A 22,968-nucleotide genomic window follows, 5' to 3' on the forward strand; every position below is an offset into this window, starting at 1 on the left:
TGAGGAGAACACAACAGTAAAAAGTCTGACAACACCAGGTTTTAGTCCAACCGATTTATTTGATAGTAAACTCACAAGCTTTCGAGGTTTCCCTCTTCGTCAGGTGAATGGAGAGTTCTGGCCTCAGACAGAGCATATAAAGCACAGACAGTTTAGAGATTACTGATTAGAATGCGAATCCTTACACCTAACCTGCTGTTCAAGTCCTGAAGTGGCTGACAATGTGAGTGGAAGGAGCACTGATCACAGTTTAAAGAGATGTGTATTGTCACCAGACAGCACAGTGAGTGAGGTTTTGCAAACCAGGCAAGTCACGGGGGTTACAGATAGTGCGACATGAACCCAAGATCCCTGTTGAGACCATCCTCATGTGTGTGGAACTTGGCTATCAGTCTCTGCTCAGCGACTCTGCGCTGTTGTGTGTCGTGAAGGCTGCCTTGGAGAATGCTTACCCGAAGGTCAGAGGCTGAATGCCCGTGACCACTGAAGTGTTCGCCAACAGGAAGGGAACAGTCTTGCCTGGTGATTGTTGAGCGATGTTCACTCATCCGTTGTCGTAGCGTCTGCATGGTCTCCCCAATGTACCATGCTTCGGGACATCCTTTCTTGCAACGTATCAGGTAGACAATGTTGGCCGAGTTGCAAGAGTATTTACCGTGTACCTGGTGGATGGTATTCTCACGTGTGATGATGGTATCCATGTCGATGATCCAGCATGTCTTGCAGAGGTTGCTGTGGCAGGGTTGTGTGGTATTGTGGTCACTGTTCTCCTGAAGGCTGGGTAGTTTGCTGCGAACAATGGTCTGTTTGAGGTTGTGTGGTTGTCTGAAGGCAAGAAGTGGGGGTGTGGGGATGGCCCTGGCGAGATGTTCGTCTTCATCAATGATATGTTGAAGACTCCGGAGAAGATGTCGTAGCTTCTCCGCTCCAGGGAAGTACTGGACGACGAAGAGTACTCTGTCCACTGTGTCCCGTGTTTGTCTTCTGAGGAGATCGGTGCAGTTTTTCGCTGTGGCACATCGGAACTGTCGATCTATGAGTCGAGCGCCATATCCTGTTCTTAAGAGGGCATCTTTCAGCGTCTGGAGGTGTCTGTCACGATCCTCCTCATCTGAGCAAATCCTGTGTATACGGAGGGCTTGTCCATAGGGAATGGCTTCTTTAACATGTTTAGGGTGGAAGCTGGAGAAGTGGAGCATTGTGAGATTGTCTGTGGGCTTGCGGTACAGTGAGGTGCTGAGGTGACCGTCCTTAATGGAGATGCATGTGTCCAAGAATGCAACTGATTCTGGAGAATAGTCCATGGTGAGTCTGATGGTGGGGTGGAATTTGTTGATATCATCATATAGTTGTTTCAGTGATTGTTCACCATGAGGCCAAAGGAAGAAAATGTCATCGATGTATCTAGTGTATAGCACCGGTTGAAGATTCTGTGCAGTGAAGAAGTCTTGTTCGAACCTGTGCATGAAGATGTTGGCATATTGAGGTGCAAATTTGGTCCCCATGGCTGTTCCGTGTGTCTGGATGAAAAACTGGTTGTTGAAGGTGAAGACATTGTGGTCCAGGATAAAGCAGATGAGTTGTAAAATTGCATCTGGAAACTGGCAGTTGTCAGCATTGAGTACTGAGGCAGTCGCAGCAATGCCATCGTTGTGGGGGATGTTGGTGTAGAGCGCCGAGACATCCATTGTGACGAGGAGTGTCCCTGGTTCAACTGCTCCATGTGTGCTGAGTTTCTGTAGGAAGTCCGTAGTGTCACGTCAAAAGCTGGGGGTTCTTTGTACAATGGGTTTCAGGATGCCCTCGATGTAGCCAGAGAGGTTCTCACACAGAGTCCCATTGCCCAATACGATGGGGCAGCCAGGTGTGTTTGCCTTGTGTATCTTTGGGAGGCAGTAGAGATCTCCAATGCGGGGAGTACGTGGAATGAGAGCATGGAGGGCGCTCTGAAGGTCCGGATCAAAGGTCTTGATCAGATTGTTCAGTTGACGAGTGTGTTCTTTGGTTGGATCTGTGGGTAACTGTCTGTTGTGTTCCTCATTGTTTAGTTGTCGGTACACTTCTTCACAGTAATCCGTTCTGTTCAGTATGACAATGGCCCCAGTATGACAATGGTACACGGTAAATACTCTTGCAACTCGGCCAACATTGTCTACCTGATACGTTGCAAGAAAGGATGTCCAGAAGCATGGTACATTGGGGAGACCATGCAGACGCTACGACAACGGATGAATGAACATCGCTTGACAATCACCAGGCAAGACTGTTCCCTTCCTGTTGGCGAACACTTCAGTGGTCACGGGCATTCAGCCTCTGACCTTCGGGTAAGCGTTCTCCAAGGCAGCCTTCATGACACACAACAGCGCAGAGTCGCTGAGCAGAGACTGATAGCCAAGTTCCACACACATGAGGACGGTGTCAACAGGGATCTTGGGTTCATGTCACACTATCTGTAACCCCCGTGACTTGCCTGGGTTTGCAAAACCTCACTCACTGTGCTGTCTGGTGACAATACACATCTCTTTAACCTGTGATCAGCGCTCCTTCCACACACATTGTCAGCCACTTTAGGACTTGAACAGCAGGTTAGGTGTAAAGATTTGCATTCTAATCAGTAATCTCTAAACTGTCTGTGCTTTATATGCTCTGTCCGAGGCCAGAACTCTCCATTCACCTGACGAAGAGGGAAACCTCGAAAGCTTGTGCGTTTACTATCAAATAAATCGGTTGGACTAAAACCTGGTGTTGTCAGACTTTTTACTGTGTTTACCCCAGTCCAACGCCGGCACATCCACATCACGAGAACATAACAACCAGCTGTTTTCAAAATATAAAGGTCAAAAATAAAGCCACTTTACAACTGTTCTTCCCCAACACCCTCACAAAGTCCTTCACTTTCCAAGACTTCTGCCAAGTTCCTTCAAGAGACAAAAACCCTACAAAAAGAGGAAACATACACAGAAATGAAGACAGAATTATATGTTTTCAAGTTATGCTTAAAATCTAACATATCCTCTAAAACATACCAAATATTCCATTCAACTAATCTGTAACTACTCCTTAACATCATGTCAGCCCTCTGTCCTAGCTAAGTTAATTATTATTTGTCAACAAGATGGGTTGAGTGATGGCTGGCCCCGAGAGCCATCTGGCACTTTAGAGGGTGAGATGACTTTTATATGAGTTTCTTTGGGTGAAAGTATTAGAGGAGTCTTAAGGAAATAGAGGATTCAGCAATGGTAATGCTACTGAACAGCAAGGGGCATGGGTTTAAATCCCACCACAGCAGCTGGTGGAATTTCACATTCAATTAATAAAATCTGGAGTTAAAAACTAGTACCTGACCCTGAAACCATTATTGGTTGATCTAAAAATCCATCTGGTTTAATTGTGCCCTTTAGAGAAAGAAATTTGTTGTCCTCACCTGATTGTGACTCCACACCCACAGTAATGTTAGTGACTCTTAACTGTTCTCTAAAATGGCCTGTCAGGGGAAATTAGGGATGGACTACAAATGCTACCTTGTCAGCAAGCCACATATTGCATGAAAGAATAAATGAAAAATATTTGAGATGAATTCATCCTGGGCACCAGTTTTGTGAGCAGTGTGTATTGGTTTGTCACTGGTGTTTGATAGAATGCTCAGTAACACCTTACTTTGATGATGACTAAGAGTAAACTGGTGAGACAGAAATTGGCTGAGTTGGATCTGTCCCGCTTTATGTGACCAGGAACTACAATTTCCCACATTGCTCCTAAATCTCATTGTAGGTTGGCATTATGGATACCAATTTCCCAAGTGTGCCTCATGCAAATAACTTATAAACTGGGGCGTCGATAGATTTTTTTTGGCGATAAACAAATAAGCCCAACCCTGTCTCCACCTGACTGCCACCTATTCCCGTTCCCAGCAGGTAGCAGTGGATTCTAATCAATGATAGGAACCGTATCCCCTTCCCATTCCAGGATTTTTAAAAATTCATTTGTAAGACATGGGCGTTGCTGGCTGGCCAGCATTCATTGCTCATCCCTAGTTGTCCTGGAGAAGTAGTGGTGAGCTGCCTTCTTGAAATGCTGCAGTTCACGTTCTGTGGGTTGACCCACAATGCTGTTGGGGAGGGAATTCCAGGATTTTGACCCAGTGACTGTGAAGCAACAGCGATATAGTTCCAAGTCAGGATGGTGAGTGGTTTGGGGGGGACCTTGCAGATGGTGGGATTCCCATGCACTTGCTGCCCTTGTCTTTCTTGATGGGAGTGGATGTGGGTTTGGAACAATATACAGTAATAATAACAACACCCCAACTATCAAGACAGTTGCTCAACACAGGACAGAAAACAAACTTGAAACCTGCTAGGCCTCTACAACTTAGTTACTTTCTGCCTTAACTAATTGCAGAGTGTAGTTGAGTCAATGTAGATAATCCATGCACATATGAATTCTGATAATACCTGAAAAATTGGAGAAAGTGTGCAATAAGGACATATTTTGGTCAGATTTTAAGCCTTTAAGCATGAATGCAGCACTTTAAATTTGCATTGTTGGCAATTTAATAAGTGAAAACAGATGCTGGAATGAAAGGTATGAGGATATTTCCTTCAGTTTTTAGTTCCAACTTCTACAGCTCCCAGATGCCAAAATAGCTGCAAATCAGCACAGCTCCTGCTACTGAAGCAAATCACAAGCTAATTATTGGGTTAGTTTATGGCTGATGTGGGGATGAAAATGATGAACCCTGCTTAGGTATGTCTGTTTACATCTTGCCCTTTCAAATATTGGCTACAATCAGATTGCTTTGATCATATCTTCCAAATTATTAAATGAAAATGGAACAGTGGGGGATGTAAGTACTGAAACCAACTCTAACGTTCAAAACAAATGTTGATTAAACCCAATATAATAGAATTCTTACAATGTAGAAAGAGGCCATTGGGCCCATTAAGTCTGCACTGACAACGATCTTACCCAGGGCCTATCCCTGTAACCCCACATATTTACTCTGCTAACCTCCCTGACACTAAGGGGCAATTTAGCAATCAATCTAACCCACACATCTTTGGACTGTGGGAGGAAACTGGAGCACTCGAAGGAAACCCACACTGACACAGGGAGGATATGCATTTGTATCAATAGCTTTCGGAGCGCTAAGGTAAAACTCATTCAATTGATGAAGGAGCAGCACTCCAAAAGCTTGTGATACCAAATGAACCTGTTGGGCTTTAACGTGGTCTTGTGAGACTTCTTACTGTGCCCACCTCAGTCCAATGCCGACATCTCCACATCAAACTCCACATAGGCAGTCATCCGAAGCTGGAAATGAATCCGAGTCTCTGGCGCTGTGAAGCAGCAATGCTAACCACTGTGGCACCCAAATATATCTTCCTGCCCAATATATACCAATGAAGACTGCATCCTTAAGCGGTGGCTGAGATAAATATTTGTAAAGAAGCTACATATATATATGTATATAATATATAAATTATATATATACTATATATGTATATATATATATATGAAAGCTTGAGATTCCACTTGTTTATGTGGGTTTCTGCAGCACAATTCAGCCAAATCACCATAGTTTTAAGAACAATTTGCTTTCAGCTCAGTGCAAACTTTTGCAATCTTTTGTGCTAATTTCAAAAACATAATACTGAAAGCAGGCCACGCTAATGAAACTAGCCCTCAGGGTCACTCATTCTAGTAATTGTATTTGCAGACTTTCATAGAAACTTCCAAAAATATTAAGTTGGTTATTTTAGATGCAATAATACCAATAGATTTGTTTAACAGCTTTTAAATGTGATTTGTTTAAATTTACTGAGAAGCAGAATATGCATCTAAGAGTAAAGGGCAGGAGTAGGCCACTCAGCCCTTCAAGCCTGCTCCACTATTGAATAAGATCATGGCTGATCGGATCATAACCTCAAACTTGTATCCTGCCTACACCTGATAACCTATCACCCCCTTGTTGACCAAGAATCTATCCAACTCTGCCTTAAAAATACTCATAGAAACTAGAAGCAGGTGTAGGCCATCTTTCCTAATTACTTGCTGTACCTGAATACTAGCCTTGTATGATTCACGCACTGGGACACCCTGATGCTTTTATAAACCTCTGAGGTTCTTCCCTATTTAGATATTATACATCTGGAAAAGGTATTTTATATTTTTTAGAAATTAATTGCCACAATTTAAAATGGAGTTGCTCCGCCATTCATTTTGATCATGGGCTGATCATTAAATTCAGTCTCCTTATCCCACCTTCTGCCGCCCCTATATATCCCTTGATCCCTTAAGCCCCAAGAGCTGTATCTAATTCCTTCTTGAAATCACACAACGTTTTGGCCTCAACTATATTTTGTGGTAGTGAATTCCACAGATTTACCACTCTCTGGGTGAAGAAATTTCTCCTCACTTCAGTCCTAAAAGGTTTAAGAACATAAGAACATAAGAAATAGGAGCAGGAGTAGGCCATCTAGCCCTTCGAGCCTGCCCCGCCATTCAATAAGATCATGGCTGATCTGTTGTGGCTCAGTTCCACTTTCCCGCCCTCTCCCCATAACCCTTAATCCCCTCTCTTATCAAGAACCCATCAACCCGCTTCTTAAAAATATTTAGCGAGGCAGCCTCCACCACTTCAACGGGCAGAGAATTCCAGAGATTCACCACCCTTTGAGTGAAGAAGTTCCTCCTCAACTCCGTTCTAAACCGCCTCCCCTTTATCTTGAGGCTGTGCCCCCTAGTCCTACTGTCTTTTTTGAGCGGGAAGAGTCTCTCCACCTCTATCCTATCCATCCCATTCATCATCTTATACGTCTCAATGAGATCTCCCCTCATTCTTCTAAACTCTAACGAGTACAAGCCTAGTTTATTCAGCCTCTCCTCATAGCTCAATCCCCTCAACTCCGGTATCAGCCTAGTAAACCTCCTCTACACTCCCTCCAGGGCCAAAATATCCTTGCGCAGGTGCGGCGCCCAAAACTGCACACAGTACTCCAGCTGCGGCCTCACCAATGCCCTATACAGCTGCAGCAAGACCTCCCTACTTTTATATTCAATCCCCCTCGCTATGAAGGCCAGCATCCCATTCGCCTTCCTGACCACCTGCTGCACCTGCAAGCTGGGTTTTTGCGACTCATGCACAAGGACCCCGAGGTCCCTCTGCACCGTCGCCTGCTGCAGTTTTTCGCCACGTAAGTAATAGTCCTTCCTACCATTCTTCCTACCAAAGTGGACCACCTCACACTTGCCAACATTAAATTTATCCCTTATCCTCAAACGCTGACCCCTAGTTCTGGACTCCCCCACCACTGTCTTTTTAGGCAGAGATTTCCAAAGACTCATGACATTTTGAGCAAAAGCATTTAGCCTCATCGCCATGATAAATGGGTGACTCCTTACTTTTAAACAGTGACCTCCTAGTTCTAGATTCTCCCACAAGAGGAAACATCCTCTCTATATCCACTCTGCCAGGACCCCTCGGGATCGTATTGGGTGCAAACCAGATCTTTCGCCTCTCACCCATATTTCCCGTCCCACTGTGCTACTCAACCGGAGCGGCAGGGCAGAAAAATCCCATGCCATAACATTCAAGGATATAGAACAAGCGCTGAAAAATGGGATTGACGTGATTTTGGTAGTAGTTATTGACAGTGTAGACCTGATTGACCGAAGAGTTTTTTCCGCACTGTATGAATCTATGAGTCTGGGCAGGATTTTACGGCCTTGCTCAAGTGAGACCGGAGAATCCCAACTGAGGTCAATGGACATTTCCATTGTCTGCCCCTTGCCCACTCCAATTCTGTGGTGGGTGGGGCGGTAGAATCCCAGCATCAATGTTTCAATCAAATCATCCCTTACTCTTCAAAATGCCAGCGGATACAAGCCTAGACTGTTCAACCTTTCCTCATTAGACAACCTATCCATTCCAGGTAAACCTACTCTGAACTACCTCCAACGCATTTACAGAATTCCTAAAGTAAAGTGATTCTGTACATTGTACTCCAGATGTGGTCTCACTACTGTCCGGTACAACTGAAACATAACCTCCTTACATTTATATTCAATTCCCCTCGCAATAAATTATAAGATTCTATTAGCTTTCCTAATTACTTGCTGTACCTGAATACTAGCCTTGTATGATTCACGCACTGGGACACCCTGATGCTTTTATAAACCTCTGAGGTTCTTCACTATTTAGATATTATACATCTGGAAAAGGTATTTTATATTTTTTAGAAATTAATTGCCACAATTTAAAATGGAGTTGCTATAACACAAGATAACATGTCTGCTAAATAGTGGAAGAAGCATGTTATGGACAGAGCCAAGCTATCCAAAAATACCAACCAATCAGATTGGAATCCTGCAACTTCCACTCATTGATGGTGATGGACAATTATACAGCTAACTGGCAAGAAGGCTCCAAAAACAGCTCCGTTGTCAATAATGGTACATCAGAGCAAAAAACAGCAGATGCATTTACATCCATCCCCAAACAGAAATGCTGAATTGATTACCCTTTTCAGCCTTCTCCTGAGGTCCTACCATTACAGATGCCTATCTTCATACAATATGATTTACTCTATGTGATGTCAAGAAACACCTGAAATAACTGGATTAGTCCAAGGCTGTTGCCACAATTAGCTATAACATTGGTATCTGTTTGACAAATTGGTAATTGCCCAGCTATTTACTCTCCATCATTGCAAAATGATGGATGATGTCATGGACAGTGCTATCATAGCACTTGCTCAGCAATAACTTTCTCACCAATTCTGTTGGGTTCGACCAACATAATTTGGCTCCAGACCTCATTGCAGCCTTGGAACAAGGAAAAACAATAGAGCTGAACACCAGAGGTGAGGTGAGAGCCTCTGCCCATTATATCAAAGCAGCAATTTGACCAAGTATTGTATCAAGAAGGCACTGCAAAATTAAAGCCCATGGAAATCAAGGGCAATCCTTGCACAAAAGAAGATGGTTGTGGTTATCAGAAACCAATCAGCTCAGTCCCAGAACAATGCTACAAGATTTCCTTAGGTTAGAGTCCTAAATCTAACCATCCTCTGCAGCTTTATCTACCCTCTAATATAAAGTGGGAATTGGGAATGGTTTCCAATGATTGCACAATGTACAGTATCATTTGTAACTTCTCAAATACTGAAGCAGCCAATGTCTGCAAGCAGCAAAATCTTGGCTTGGGTTGACCAGTGGCAACTAACATTCGTGCCACATGAATATCAAGCCATTTATATGGCCACCTCCAACAAGACCAAAAATGTGCGAGTTAGGTTGATTGGCCAGGCTAAATTGCTCCTTAGTGTTAGGGGGAATAGTGGCCTGAGTGGGATTGTTGTCAGTGCAGGCTCAATGGGCTGAGTGGCCTCCTTCTGCATTGTAGATATTCTATGATTCTAAGTCAAAGTCTAACTGACTCCCCACCCCTTTGACATTGAATAGCATGACCTTCACAGAATACTTCACTTCCAACACGCACAGTGTTCCAGTAATTAGAAGTTGAATTGGACCAGCCACATAAATCCTGTGACAATAAAAGCAATGATGTGGAAATGCCGGCATTGGACTGGGGTCTTGGGTTCATGTCACACTATTTGTAGCCACCATGACTTGCCTGGGCTTGCAACATCTCACTTACTGTCCTGTCTGGGGAGAATACACACCTCTTTAACCTATGCTTAATGCTATCTCCACTCACATTGTCTGCACCTTTAAGACTTGATTAGCTGTAAAGACTTGCATTCTAATCAGTATTCTGTAAACTGAGTTTGTGCCTTTATATGCCCTGTTTGTGATCAGAACTCCCCACTCACCTGACAAAGGGGCAAAGCCCCGAAAGCTAGTGGTGTTTTCTACCAAGTAAACCTTTTGGACTGGTGTTGTGAGACTTCTTAGAATAAAAGCGAGTCAGAGCCAGGGAGTTCTGTGGTAAATAACTCCCACTTTATTCCTCAAAGCCTGTCCAAAATCCGTACAAGCCACATGCCAGGAGCCTGATGGAATACTTTCTGCTTACCTGGGTATGTGCAGCACTGACAGCACTCAAGAAGCTAGATACGATCCAAGACAAAGCAATTCATTTGATTGGCAACACATCCACTACTAACTATTTCCTCTCTACCAAAGAAGAACAATAGCAGCAGTGTATACCCTCGACAAAATGCATTGCTGCAGCTCTCCAAGGTTCCTTTGCACCTTCCAAACCTTATACCATTTAAAGGGATAATGGCAGCAGACACATAAGAATACTGCCACAAGTTCCCCTCCAACTGGCACACCAATCTGACTTGGAACTGTATTGTCATTCCTTCACTGCTGTTGGGCACTAATCCCTTTCATACAGCAATGTGCATATTTTTACCACATGGACAGCAATAATTTAAGAAGGCTGTACAACAGCACTTTTAGAGAGCAATAAATGCTGGCATTGGCCATGAAGACCATATCCCAAGAACAAGTAAATAGCTAACTCAGAGGTTGGTTAAAATGATTTTTATTGTGCTAGAAGCATACTTTCAGTTGTTTTAAGGAGACTTCAGCAAGATACTATTTCCAAATAGTAATAGGAAAATGTTATAAAGCAATGTTTTTGTACAGAATATATGTTAATTGCTGCCCAATTTCATGGAAGATTTGATTTTCGGCTTTATGCAAATAAATTTGTGCAAAAATGTGGAACAAAAGTCTTTTCAGATGCAATTGCTGCTGAATGGCTAATTGTGTCTAAAATGGGAACAGTACCTCTGAGTCTGTCACTTGACAATGACTGTGTGTGAATGTGTGGTGGGTCTTCACTACTCTTATTCCATCAGATATAAGGGCTTTTTATGTTTTGTGTTACAATACTGTACTCAGTTGTTAATTGATTTTGTGCTCACAGTGTTATTCTTGATGTTAATACTGTTGACAGTTTATTTAAAGTACTTGATTTTGTAACACTTTTCATTTCCTTTCCCTCTTCTAGTTCTCTTTCCAGCTGCAAAGAAGGTAAAAAGGAATCTAGAACCCAACATTGCTATTAATCCTGTGTTCCAGGAGTCACAAAAGGACGTGGAGCTGCTGTATGAGGTTTCTCTCTCTTTCTCTCTCTTGCTCCTTTACACTTCTGTTTCATGTTACTGAATACTTAATATGATCATGTGCAATTAACTAGCTCCCAAAACTGCTCAATGTAAACAAAAATTTATCAATTTCCTCTTGAAGGTAATGGTATTTGTCTGATTTTCTGGGTGAAGGATAGTTACATTATTAACTGCTCTTGGTTATAAGATTCAGAGAGTAACCCAATGCAGTGGAAGTTGATTAGTAACTTGATTCATATTGTTCAATGGAACGTCATGGATGGCAGGTGGCATGGTTACAGTATGGATAGCACTTCTGCTTCACAGTGCCAGGGACCCGGATTCGATCCAGGCCTTTGGTGATTGTGTGGAGCTTACACGTTCTCCCCATGTGGATGTCCTCCGGTTCTTTTCCCTACAAAACAAAAATGTTCAGGTTAGGTGGGATTAGCAGGGAAAATGTACGTGGTTGAAGGGAAAGGGTCTGGGTGGGACACTTCAGCAGAGAGTTGGTGCAGACTTATTGGCCCAATGACCTGTTTCTGCATTGTAGGCATTCTATGATTCTATGAAATGCAGTTTAACATTCTTTGGGTAGACATGCCTTGTGAAATGTAGCAATTATTCCTGGATCAGCATGGTACTTTACAATGCCTTTAAATAATCTGTTCTGAATAAATTTGGTGCTGGATCATGGCTGTGCTGTATCATTAAGTGTACCAAATACTTTTGCAACTCAATGATATTTTATAATATGAACAGCGGCCTGCAAACACCCTAAAATATTCAAACATTAAAGAAAACTGTACAGTCAAATGCCCCTGATTAGAAGAAACTTGCGTAATGTGGTTATTTTCACTAAAATGTTCCAAAACCATCAAATAAGGAAAGTCCACATTAATGTCAATTTAAGTACAGAATGTAAGTACAGAATAACAACAAAAGCCTGCATCCATACAAAAATAGTGTCTTTAACATCAGACAAGTTTCAGACAGGAATTTACAAGAGCACAATGGTGACAGATGAGTAAACCAGAATAAGAACGAAAGCTGCATTAACCTTTTAAATACAACTTCCCCAATACACAAGAAATATTCTCTGACACTAACTATCATTTCAGCACAGATACTTAGGCTCTTTTAGGTCAAAGCACAGAAACTTAGGACATATTGCAAAGTAACCATTTAACCAATAAGCAAAAGATCATGAAATCATCCTGGGCTCTCAAAATCTATATAGACCTAAAAGGATTAGTAAATGTTGGGCAGTAATTGTAACGGGAAAATGAAGTGAAGTTTGTGGTCTTGATCTGAACACACAAGTTGAATGATTATGTGGCTCACAAAGTATAGAAACTTATATCAAATGTACCATCGGCTACTTAAGTAGGAAGAATTGATGTTGCAGCACCCTCTAGTGTACCAGTATTTGGACCTCTCAGTAAATTGGTAATCAAGTGCTCAGGCTTCTTGATATCTCTGTGAACTTCCCTTTCTTTTAATTGCAAATGTAGGAAATAAGCGGTAGGTCAGTCAGCATCTGTAACTCATCTCAATTGAGGAAGGGAAAATATCGTGTTATCTATTTGTTTCTTCCTGCTTTTCCCATATTTCTTCACACACACAGTAAAATGTGCATAGCTTGCAATTTTCAGTTCTGACGAAGAATGAAACTTGCCTTTTCTCATTGAATATCTTGTTGTACATTTGCTACATTTTCTATCACTATTTTAGGTTTCCAGTATTAGTTTTTCTTCAATATCATATCATCCAATCTGGGCCTCAGCTATTTACCATTTATATAGATGATCTGGAGGAGGGAACCGAGTGTATGGTGTCGAAATTTGCTGATGACACCAAGATTGGTGGAACGGCAAATTGCGCGGAGGGTGTGGAGAGTCTGCAGAAGGATCTAGATAGGCTGGGCGAATGGGCCAGGAACTGGCAAATGGAATTTAATGTTGGCAAGTGCAAGGTTGTCCACTTTGGTAGGAATAATGGTAGGAAGGACTATTACTTACGTGGCGAAAAACTGCAGCAGGCGACGGTGCAGAGGGACCTCGGGGTCCTTGTGCATGAGTCGCAAAAACCCAGCCTGCAGGTGCAGCAGGTGGTCAGGAAGGCTAATGGGATGCTGGCCTTCATAGCGAGGGGGATTGAATATAAAAGTAGGGAGGTCTTGCTGCAGCTGTATAGGGCACTGGTGAGGCCGCAGCTGGAGTACTGTGTGCAGTTTTGGTCGCCGCACTTACGCAAGGATATTTTGGCCTTGGAGGGAGAGCAGAGGAGGTTTACTAGGCTGATGCCGGAGTTGAGGGGGTTGAGCTATGTGGAGAGGCTGAATAAACTAGGCTTGTACTCGTTAGAGTTTAGAAGAATGAGGGGAGATCTCATTGAGACGTATAAGATGATGAATGGGATGGATAGGATAGAGGTGGAGAGACTCTCCCCGCACAGAAAGGACAGTAGGACTAAGGGGCACAGCCTCAAGATAAAGGGGGTGCGGTTTAGAACGGAGTTGAGGAGGAACTTCTTCACTCAAAGGGTGGTGAATCTCTGGAATTCTCTGCCCGTTGAGGTGGTGGAGGCTGCCTCGCTAAATATTTTTAAGACGCGGGTTGATGGGTTTTCGATAAGCGAGGGGATTAAAGGTTATGGGGAGATGGCGGGAACGTGGAACTGAGCCACGACAGATCAGCCATGATCTTATTGAATGGCGGGGCAGGCTCGAAGGGCTAGATGGCCTACTCCTGCTCCTATTTCTTATATTCTTATGTTCTTATGTTAAACTGGGGCTGAATGCCATTAAGGAGGGACTATCAATACTGGATTAAGTTGAACCGATTGAGAATGGATGAACAGGAAACCTCTTTGCACAAAGATCTCTGAGATTGTGGAATTCACTTCCAGGATTAGTGGTTGAGGTAGAAACTATAGGGCTGAACTTTTCAAGAATGGAGGCGAGTGGGGGAAATGAAGTCATTAGTGCTGACTGGCATACCAGTTTCACTCATTAATTCCAGGCTGCCTTGTCCTTGAACTTTCAGCCAATATTTTTTAAATTGGACACAAACAGATTATTTAAATGGGTGCTGCAAATAATGTGACCATTGACGTTTTGAGCTTCTGATAATCCTGAATCTCAAGTGAATACCTGTTTAAATATGGACATTCAGAACCATCAGGGAATTCATACAGCGCTTTGTTTAAGGATCGATAATCAACAAAAGAACTATAGAGCTCCAAATAGCCCTTTTGTCTGTTTCACCCTGGACAAAGTGGAAAATTGAAATTCAATATGTGTAATATGGATATGAATGGATCCTATCAACTTTCCACTGTATTATGATCCAAACTAGACTAGGTGAATCTCAAGGTGCCAACAAACAGCACAAGTTAATTGGAATCACATATACAGCACCCTTTATTTGGATAAAAAGGACTTTGAACTTGTGAGAGTCACATGATGAAGGAACCATTTTCTATCGTCTGCTTTTAAAACCAGCAATTAGCTGCCGTGGAGAGTTCTACTGATAGCAATTTAGTTAACTGGAAGTCAACCAAATAGCCAAGGTAATAAAGAGTAATACTTTGAAAGTGGGAGATTCTGACATAGAGATAGATTCCCCAAAATGTTATAATTTCAAGTTCCCTTGAGATCCAACCTCCTGGAAATTCAACTACAGAAACCTCACAGCTTACTCAGAACTCTTTGCTTTACCAGCCCTTCACTTCAGTTAAAGCACCAAGTGGGATTTTTCAGCCATTTACACTGGCAGGATTTTCCTGCTCTGCCGATGGTAACCAGCCCCTCCTCCCCTCCATGGATTTTCCAGCAGCAGAGGGTGTGAACAACAGAAAACCTTGTTGAAAGTGGCAGGATCAGCAGATCCCACTGCCAGCTAATGGCTCCACTGCGTAAAAACATGTTGTTGGGGAGGGGAGATGAAAAATCTCACCCATCCACATGGGTGGCATGTTGGCACAGTGGTTAGCACTGCTGCCTCACAACACCAGGGGCCTGATTCAATTCTCCGCTTGGGTGACTGAGCAGAACTTTCACCTTCTCCCCATGTGTGCGTGGTTTCGTCTGGGTGCTCTGGTCTCCTCCCATGGTCCAAAAGACGAGCTTGTTAGGTGCACTGGCCATGATAAATTCTCTCTCAATTTTCACAGTAACTTCATTGCAGTGTTAAGGTAAGCCTACTTGTGACACTCATAATAAACTAAACTTTAAACTTTGTCCTCGAAATAACATGTCTGTCACAGATGAGACTGAGATAGTTAAAAGCTATAACAGTATATTTATCTATTCCATCTGTGCGTGTGAGAGAGACGAATGAGTGGAACCTTGCATCAAAAATGAGGTAAGTGTGTGATAATAAGTAGCCTTCTTAATTGTTAAACTCACAAAAAAAGCTTGCTGCTGGAATTATTTAATTGGGACACTCATTTTGAGGGTAAGAAAATATACTTAATCTTAAATGCAAACATGCTAATCGTAGGCAGTTAAAGGAAACATCTAAATTCTGTTCATGACAAGATGCTGGCGAGGTTCACCAGAGCAAGGGGAAGGTTGCTCCTAGAACCCATCCAATCCATCAGGAAGGCAAACTAATGTTGTTAAAAGTTCATTGAAAACACATTAAGGGGCATGTTGGGATTTTCGCAGGGCCACAAAGGCTGCACACACTGACTGGAACAGACCACCTGATTGGAGGTAGACATATAAGATGGAAGCGGCCATCCTCATGAAGTGTGGGGAGCACAGTGGCACAGTGGTTAGCATGGCTGCCTCACAGCACAAGAGACCGGGGTTCATTTCCAGCCAGTGTCTTTGTGGAGTTTGCACGTTCTCCCCATGTCTGCGTGGTTTCCTCCAGGAGCTCCCATTTCCTCCTACAGTCCAGAGATGTGTAGGTTAGGTAGATTGGACATGCTAAATTGCCTCTTAGTCATGGGGATTAGTAGGGTAAATACATGGTGTTACAGGGATAGGGCCTGGGTGGAGCTGTTGTCAGTGCAGGCTTGATGGCCTCCTTCTGCACTGTAGGGATTCAATTATAATCGTAATAAGAACTTCCTGCATGTGTGTGCTAGCTTTCCTGGCAGCTGCCATGACTCCTTTTTTCTCTGGCAGCCCAGGCTGCCTTAACTTTTCATTCCTGTCTGAAAATTTGTGGATGGATTCCAGGGGACAAGGGAGGAGAAAGAGAGCCCCAGACAGATACAACAGGAGCCATCTGCTCAGTAGGGTTATTATCAGGCAAACTATTGGATTAATTCCCATGTCTGGAGTAGTCAGAGGGCATCTTGCAGTACACCCCTGTAAGGATCCCGTTCAATGTGCTGTGCTATGTTACAAACAGGTGTGTGGACCAGGGATGATACAACTCAATGGAGGAATAGGAAATCAGGATAAGAAAGAAGAGGTAGAGGAGGAAGATACTGAACACAAAGATGTTCCAGTTTCCCAGGGAATTGGCCAGGTTAAGGGTGAGGCTCAGTGACCATGTCACATGCCATTAATGTCACATGTCATTAGTGTCAGTGATCATTTGATTCAAGCACATTTCACCTGAATCCCTCTGACCCAGGAAGAATGACATGACATGCCTCTGACACCTCTTCCAGCTCACAAATCCTGTGCCCTTCACCCAGCTCCACACTACATAACCAAATGCAAGGACCAACTGTGGTTTCTTTAGTAGCACTGAGAAATAGGGGAGTGCGTATAAAATGTGGTGTTGCCTCTTGGGAGCTTTGCCACTTGACTCTGGACCTGGTGATGGTGAGAGAGATGATTCCCTTGACTCAACATCCAGGCCTGCGGGAGACAAAAGAAGGGAACATCAGAGATAGCCTTGCAGCACAGAAACCTCTTCCATGCTAAAGCTTCTCAATGCAGCATAGTGTTCAGAATTCCACTGGGCAGAGTAGAGTGGAAGACTTCTCCTTAATGAGTGTATTACCTTCTCTAACCACCATTTCCACCACAAGCACCCACTTTGCCATCGCAGCTTCCTCAACGTCCATAATCTTAGTTAATTCCATGGTTGCCTCCTCAGTGCCTGTGACCACTGGAAGGCAAGGGATGCCTCCACCCATCTAGGCCCTCTCATGGACATTATGGGCACATTTCTTCTGCAAGGACTAAAGAGAATGTGGAATGGCACTGCTGTCCTCCATGACCAATGCCTGTTGCTCCAATTCATTCAAAGCTGCACACATCTGTGGTGGCAGGTCCTCAACAGCACTATGGCTCTGATCCTTTTTTACATCCCTTCCATATTCAACAGTCACATATGGCCTTATACTCCTCAGCTGATGAGTCTGCTGGAGGGTAAATGCCCTGTGATCTGTAATGCTGAGGTTTGGGGTAAAATTCAATTTGCTGGAGCAGATCAGATCATTGAACCTCTTCTGATACAGGTTCAATGTAGACTACACTCCTTCTGTAGACAGTGTTAACTATGTCCATCCATACTTAGTTTGGGTGAGTGGTTCCTTCCTGTCACTTCCTGAAAAGAGGACCTTCCTTCTCCTCCTCAAGGCCTCTTGGAGGATGTCTAGCCCTACATCTGCAAATTGAGGGGCTGTCCTACCTGGACCTCTGGATCTCCTAAGACATCCCAGTCTCCTCACGATAACAGTTTTTCTAAGGTTAAGTTAGAGCACTCAATAGGCAGTTCTCAAAAATGGCTGCTATGGTCGGTTTCAATTAGACCTGTCCTTGGGAAGACCTGCCTGAGTTCCTGCTCCCTAGCCACTAAAAAAGCTGCCAATGAAGGAGCGTCTCCATGAAACCAGTGGTCTACAACTGCTTCGCCCTGGGGAGGGTTTGGGAAAATTCAGCCTACACCAACATTGAAAATGAGGTTAGATAGGTGAATAAAGGATAAGAGTTTGAAGAGATATGGGAGCTATGTGGGTATTTATGATCTGAACTATTTGACGACACAAACTGGTTGGGCCAAATGGCCTATCTCTGTGTATTATTAGCTCTTCAGTGACATAAGCACTCGTAATTACTACTCAGTGGCTTGGTCTCAAACAATAATTTACTTGATAACTGGGTTCCTCTTTAGACTCCTCATGAATGACTAAACCCCATAATAATCCTCTTCAGTAAGATCTCTCACAGTAAACATTCTTCAATTACTATATTCTTCACACTATCATTACATTAGCACTCAGCATCACACAGTCACTGTCCCCACAGATCAGGAGCACTCAGACTGCTCACCTGCAGAGTGAATTCTCACACTGACCTTTGTGAATGGCTTCCTCTACAGCTAGTATTCCCAGTGAATGGATCCCCTCGGTAAAGTAAAAGTAAAGTTTACTTATTAGTCACAAGTAAGGCTTACATTAACACTACAATGACATGACTGTGAAATTCCTCGAGGCGCCTGTTCGGGTCAATGCACCTGACCAGCTCTTTCAGATTGTGGAAGGAAAACGGAGCACCCAGAGGAAACCCACACAGACATGAGGAGAATGTACAAACTCCCCACAGACAGTGACCCAAGCCAGGAATTGAACCAGGGAGTAATGACCATAATCTTCATTGTGGACCTTCTCCGTAAAACATGGTGGCATAGTGGCACAGTGGTTAGCACTGCTGCCTCGCAGCGCCAGGGACCCATGTTTGATTCCCGGCTTGGGTCACTGTCTATGTGGAGTTTGCACATTCTCGCCATGTCTGCGTGGGTTTCCTCCGGGTGCACTGGTTTCTTTCCACAGTCCAAAGATGCGCAGGTTAGTTGGATTGACCATGTGAAATTGCCACTTAGTGTCAGGGGGACTAGCTACAGTAAATGCATGGGGTTATAGGGAGAAGGCCTGGGTGGGATTGTGGTTGATGCAGACTTGATGGGCCTAATGGACTCCTTCTGCACTATAGAATTCTATGATTCTATGACATTAAGATGCAGGCATGGAATTAGACCATTCGGCCCACTGAGTTCTCAATGGCATCTGCCTTTACACATAATGGAGGTGATTTTCTTAGGGAATATTTTACCATCATGTTGTGCCCATTTTTGGGCACGAAGACTTCATAAAGTTAGGCGTGAGGTGAGTAGCGTGATCTGTGCCTGCCTCCGCACCGGTTCCCCTTTACCAAGGCCTGAAAATGGCCGCAATGTGGACCACACCTGAAATGGGCGCAACAGTCATTTAAAAGCATTTAAATTGACTTAATGGGGTGCACGCCCAACTTTACCCGCACTTCCCCCTTTACCACCGTGTTCGCCCATTCAGAGTCAGCACGAAACAGAACGGTCCACATAAGCCCAATTCGGGCACTCCATCAGTGAGGGTTAGTGAGAAGGTAAGTGCTGAGCATCCGATGGCTCTCTGCTGCTTATGGATCCTTTTGTTTCATCCGTTTTCTTTCATGGGTTGGTGGGGGCTCTGCAAGTGTGGGGGGGCAGGGGGAAGGAGGGTCCGCTGCCACCCTGCTTTCAATCGGTGGGGGGGGGGAATGGGGGTCCGCTGCCACTCTGTCTGTGATCAGTGGAGGTGAAAGAGGGTCGCTGTCACTCTGCAACTGATCAGTTTGGGAGGGGGGGGGTGTCCCCTGCCATTCCGCCTGAGATCAGTGAGGGGGAAGGGGGATCTTCTGCCTCTCTGCTTCAGATCAGTGGAGGGGAAGGAGGGTCTGCTGCCACTCTGCCTGAGATCATTGGGGGAAGGAGGGAAAGGGGCCCGCGGTCGGTCTGGGTGGCGGAGGAGGTGGGGGGATAAGGGGGGGTCAGTAATGTTGTGGGGATGAGACAATGTCTTTGGGGCCAGGGACAGGCATTATCCGGCCCGGCAGCAATGTGGCAGGGGAGCAGCATTTTTTTTTGTGCATGTGCAGTTAGAGGTGCCGATCAGCGCTGCAGGTTTTCAGGCAGGTAAAGCTCCGTCCACAGGCTCGTGCAGCACGATTCAGACTCACTGATATTGTTGTAAGCAGAGTGCAAATGGGGGCAACTCAGAAAGGGTCTAAAAATTGGATCTGAAACACTCCCAGTTTCAAGTCACCCAGCACTGGGAATCAAAATGGTAAAATAGGCCCTAAGTGTCTAACTTACATAAAAACTGGAGTAAATCCCATTGTTTTTTTGAGCAGGAGTTTCAAGATGAATCTCCATACTCTGTGCACTGTGCTCTGAGCCCTAGCATAAATCCCAGGAGGCGGAGCCTATTCCCGCCGGAGAGGCCGGCAACATAGTGCTGGGTGGGCCACTGCATATGCACCAATCTGTCAGTGTCGAGATGGATGTACGTGCAGTGGCCCCGTGTTGCTAGCCTCTTGATCACTGGCCAGCTCAGTTGCTGTCCAGCACAGCAACATCGCATTGCTGCCCTTCTGACTTCCCTCCACACCCATCCACAGCCCGATTGCTGGCCTCCCGGACATGTCCCCTCCACCCCAGCCCTCCTGCCTCCAGTTCCCCAGGCAGTCACGATATCCCGATTGCCCACCCCTCTCCCCCCCACCAGCAACAATCTCTGGCCACGGTCCCAAACCACTCCCCCTCCCCACCACCACTGCAGCTCTGACTCTCCAATAAGGCTGATCCCCACCCCCATCCCACTGCCCAGCCCTAAACGCTGGCCCCCCTTCCTCTGTCATTCAGCCTGACTGCAGAAACCTGCATCCCACCAATGTCCTCCCAAGAGGCCCTGGCCCCATCTGCCCCACCCCCTTGGCATTGCCCAATGCTCGGTAGGCAGTGCTAAGGTATGACCTGGGTATTGGCACTTTGCTCCTTCTCCAATGCCGAGGGACCTCTAGTGTAATGTTAGAGTAAAGCTTCATGGTTTCCGGACACTGTCCTGGACTTCATCAAGTGGATCATTGTTCACGTATGATCTTAGACCATGAAATTACACAGACTATGCCACTGTGCAAGACAGTCACAGCGGAGCTCAATTCTGCCTTCATTTAAAGTTCAAGGCTTTTCATTTCCAGAGATCACTGAAGATTCATCAAGCATGAGAACCCCATCCATTCTTGGGGGAGGCAGTTGTCTACTGATATTATCGCTAGGCTATTAATCCAGACAGTCAACTAATGTGGTATTTGAACTCAATAAAAAATATCTGGAATTAAGAATCTACTATTGATCATGAACCCATTGTTGATTGTTGGAAAAAACCCATTTGGTTCACTAATGTCCTCTAGAGAAGGAAATCTGCTTTCCATACCTGGTTGGAACTGTTGTCTCACAGTGCCAGGGACCCAGGTACAATTCCAGCATTGGGACGCTGTCCGTGTGGAGTTTGCATGTTTTCCTTGTGTCTGCATGGGTTTCCTCCAGATGCTCTGGTTTCCTCCCACAGTCCAAAGATATGCAGGTTAGGTTGATTGGCCATGCTAAATTGACCTTTAATGTCAGGGGGACTAGCAGGGTACGAGTTGGGATTATGGAGATGAGTCTGGGTGGGATTGTTGTTGGTGCAGGCTCAATGAACTGAATGGCCTCCTTCTGCACTGTAGGGATTCTATGGATTCTGCATGTGGCTCCAGAGTCACAGCAATGTGGTTGACTTGTAACTGCCCTCTGAACAAGGACAACTAGGCTTGGGCAATAAATGCTGGCCAGCCAGTGACACCCATGTCACACGAATAACTGAAAAAATTCTTGTGTTTACTCCTTATCACTTTTAGCCACTTATTTGCCCTCAGTGAGATCTAGGCACAGAGCAAGGATCAAATGTTTCATTTCATTGATTTATACAGTTCATTGCAGCTTTAGAGAGGATTTGTGTAGATTGTTTTTATACTTTCACAAACCCTAAACAGTTGACTATGTTTTTTGTGGTTTTGTCATTTTTATTCATATTTGTTTTCTGCATTTTTAGTTTCTTCTGGGTGGGTTGATCATAGATGACAACTTTAAATGCCACCTGAAGGATGAAGAACTTGCATCACTGAGAGCAGCAAAGAAGTTTGACGTTATTATCAATCACATCATCCCCAAGAATATTGTTGACATCCAAAGGCTTACTTACAGACTATCCAAGTACATTGGGCAGCTCAAGTCTGAGGATTTTGAGAAGACCCTGCTGACCTTGGTGTACACCGCTTATCAGGCATCAAGATTTCAAGGACATCAACAGGACACCTGGGCAGAGTCACTTATGAACATCTTCCAGGCTTTACTACGCGATTTGAAATCTTAATAGTTCTGATTCTGAGGGCACTGGAAGAAAATAAGCTTATAGAAATTTAATTCGTGAATATTTAACTCTCCTACTTCTAAATTTTTTATTGGAAGATTCCTCTCATTTCCTGGACTTACAGCAATCTTTCCAAAGTAATGTTTTGCAGAATCTGGACTTTTCTGTCCTTTTCATGAAAAGATGGCACAGATTGTGTGCAGTATAAATCTGTTCCCAGCCCAAAACCATGAGATGATGAAATGCTAATATTATGAATATTAGGCGCTTAAAATATAGCAAACATGGAGAGGTTCAACCACAAATGCTGACCCCCTGCAAGGACTTGTTAAGCATTGATCTTGAGCCCTTTTCTCCTTACTGAATTGGCACATCAAATCTTGAAACAAGTCCATTGAAAAATTGGGTGGATTCTCAAAGGCTTTTTCCCAGGGCTGAAATGGCTGCCACAAGAGGACACAGGTTTAAGGTACTGGGGAGTAGGTACAGAGGAGATGTCAGGAGTAAGTTTTTCACTCAGAGGATGGTGAGTGCGTGGAATTGGCTGCTGGCGGTGGTGGTGGAGGCGGAGTCGATAGGGTCTTTTAAGAGACTTCTGGATGAGTAAATGGGACTTAGTAAGATTGAGGGTTATAGGTAAGCCTAGTAGGTAGAGATATGTTTAGTGCAACTTGTGGGCCGAGGGGCCTGTTTGTGCTGTAGTTTTTCT

At 44.3% G+C, this 22,968-nt stretch overlaps 1 protein-coding gene across 1 annotated transcript in view; it reads left to right on the forward strand.

Moving 5' to 3' along the window:
• fam180a (family with sequence similarity 180 member A) overlaps positions 1 to 22,562 on the forward strand; it is a 59,085-nt gene extending 36,523 nt beyond the window's left edge. The window contains exons 2-3 of the mRNA XM_080191706.1: positions 10,985 to 11,088; positions 21,942 to 22,562. Coding sequence (XP_080047832.1) covers positions 10,985 to 11,088; positions 21,942 to 22,262 — 425 coding nt within the window. The 3' untranslated portion in view covers positions 22,263 to 22,562. The remainder of the gene's footprint in view (positions 1 to 10,984; positions 11,089 to 21,941) is intronic.
• Positions 22,563 to 22,968: the final 406 nt, after the last annotated feature.

This window comes from Carcharhinus amblyrhynchos, chromosome 6, assembly GCF_965287045.1.
Source record: "Carcharhinus amblyrhynchos chromosome 6, sCarAmb.v2.hapA, whole genome shotgun sequence".
Lineage (NCBI taxonomy): Eukaryota > Metazoa > Chordata > Chondrichthyes > Carcharhiniformes > Carcharhinidae > Carcharhinus > Carcharhinus amblyrhynchos.